The sequence below is a fragment of the Anarrhichthys ocellatus genome, unplaced genomic scaffold (assembly GCF_004355925.1).
Source record: "Anarrhichthys ocellatus isolate YVR2014 unplaced genomic scaffold, GSC_Weel_1.0 scaffold1886, whole genome shotgun sequence".
Lineage (NCBI taxonomy): Eukaryota > Metazoa > Chordata > Actinopteri > Perciformes > Anarhichadidae > Anarrhichthys > Anarrhichthys ocellatus.
The window spans coordinates 1-1866 of NW_022281860.1; the positions used below are offsets into that span (position 1 = coordinate 1).

The window sequence follows — 1866 nt, forward strand, 5'->3', positions numbered from 1 at the left end:
TACATGTTATGTTTTCGTTCTTTATTTTTAATAGATTTGCAAAAAACAGTTTTCACTTTGTCATTATGGGTTGTTGTGTGTAGAATGTTGAGGAAAATAATGAATTTAATCCATTTTGGAATAAGGCTGTAACATAACAAAATGTGGAAAAAGTGAAGCGCTGTGAATGCTTTCCGGATGCACTGTACACCATGCTGAAAGTCCAGCTGCTGTTTTAAAACATTAACAGCTTGGTACCATTACCATGAACATGGGTTTGTCCTTTTATTTTTCAGCACAGACTAATGCTCAATAAAGGGTTATAGTATGTATGTTACATGTGCAGAGCATACACAGCTGGTTATTTATAACTTACCAAACGGATCGTTTTTGCGCAGCACCAGCTTCTCTCTGAGACGGTTCCTCTTCGTGTTGAAGAAGTAGCCTGTCCCTGCAGCGCTCATCATCTGCACCAAGATGGTCCTAACACAAAATAGCATTGGTCAACACTTCAGCCAGTAAAGGGCATTTGGTATTTTCTTGCCAACGCTTTGAAGCTTTCCTGGGACAATAACAATGACACAGATGATACATCTTAACGTTCCTATTTTATTATTTCCACTTACTTTGACTTTGCCTTGGCCACTGAAACATGAAAAAGAGCAGAGGGTGGGTATCAAAATGAGATAGATTGATTACATTAACTAGACAAATATTATTTATGAATGCAACGCTAACGACTTTAATAGCGAGTAATCTGGCTAACAGTTAGCCAACTACTAGCTTAACTCAAATTGACCGCTGGGTAACATTACACAACAGTGACAGCCGAGCGAGGCAGCATTTGAAATTCACAACACTTAGCTACAAAAATAGAAAACATAAGTAAGCATAGACGACGCCACGTTAGGTAATGTTGACTAACCCCAAGAGTCAAAAGCTAACGGTACGTTAGCTAAGTTAAGGTTAGCAAACTGACACGTTTTAGACAGCACTGCATGCGCATGCAAACGACCTTTAATTAACTACATCCATTGAAATACCCACAATTTGCGGTGGTAAGAAACATTTTGCAGACTTTAAACCACTAGACGAAGACAGCATTAAAACATAACGATGTTTGCCAAGGTAAGTCACATTGGGAAGGCTGTACATCCGGTTTGTCAAGCACTTCCGGGTCCCCTTAAAGGAGAAGTTCAGCTGAGTAGCAATACGTGCGCCTGACTCCAAAATCAGAACCCACTATGTTGATTGATAACCCTTTCAGCCCTTCATAGCCTTGTTTTTGTCCTTTTACATGTTCTTTGCATATTTTATAATTTCCAACCCACACACCAAAACAAGCATTTTTAGGAGTAGACCTACAGTGTCTGCTTGCCTATTGCTCCTGGTCCTTGTTAATGGTTGGGGAGACTGCAGGCTGTGTGTGTTACTTAAGGTCTGAGCTGAGAGCATGATGATGATAGAGAGTGAAGGTGGAAGTTGTTATGTTTTTTGTCTCGTACAGCCAGTTGAAGAGTTTCCATTTTTGTCCTACAAGTTTCTATCAAAGGGGCACTGAGTTCTTCCTGTACATGTTTCTTGTTCTTTTGCAGTACAACATTAGCGGTTGCCATGAGAGCAAACGAGCATCTGTTGAGAATGTACGACCAAGATGGGATTGTCGAATAACGCTGTGGTGGATGTGGCCTTCATCATTTTTCCTTTTGCTATCTAACTGTTTCATATCCCTTCACCCTATGTACTGAAGCTTTTTTTTCATGTAGTTTTGACTCATGTTCCTCTCATTTCACTTCAACTTCCAATTGATTCAGATTTAATCCCATGAATAACCAAAATAATTAAGGCCACCATGTTGGTCATTACGTATCATGGCCTCATTGAAGC

The 1866-nt window shown here is 39.8% G+C and overlaps 1 protein-coding gene across 1 annotated transcript; it reads right to left on the reverse strand.

Moving 5' to 3' along the window:
* Nucleotides 1-117: 117 nt before the first annotated feature.
* On the reverse strand, nt 118-1148 carry mrpl33 (mitochondrial ribosomal protein L33). Its single transcript, XM_031839717.1, has 3 exons — nt 1027-1148; nt 606-624; nt 118-462 (listed from the first exon to the last, which is right to left on the reverse strand). Exons 1-3 carry the CDS (start codon nt 1046-1048, stop codon nt 345-347), a joined length of 159 nt encoding a protein of 52 aa, XP_031695577.1. The 5' UTR covers nt 1049-1148; the 3' UTR covers nt 118-344.
* Nucleotides 1149-1866: the final 718 nt, after the last annotated feature.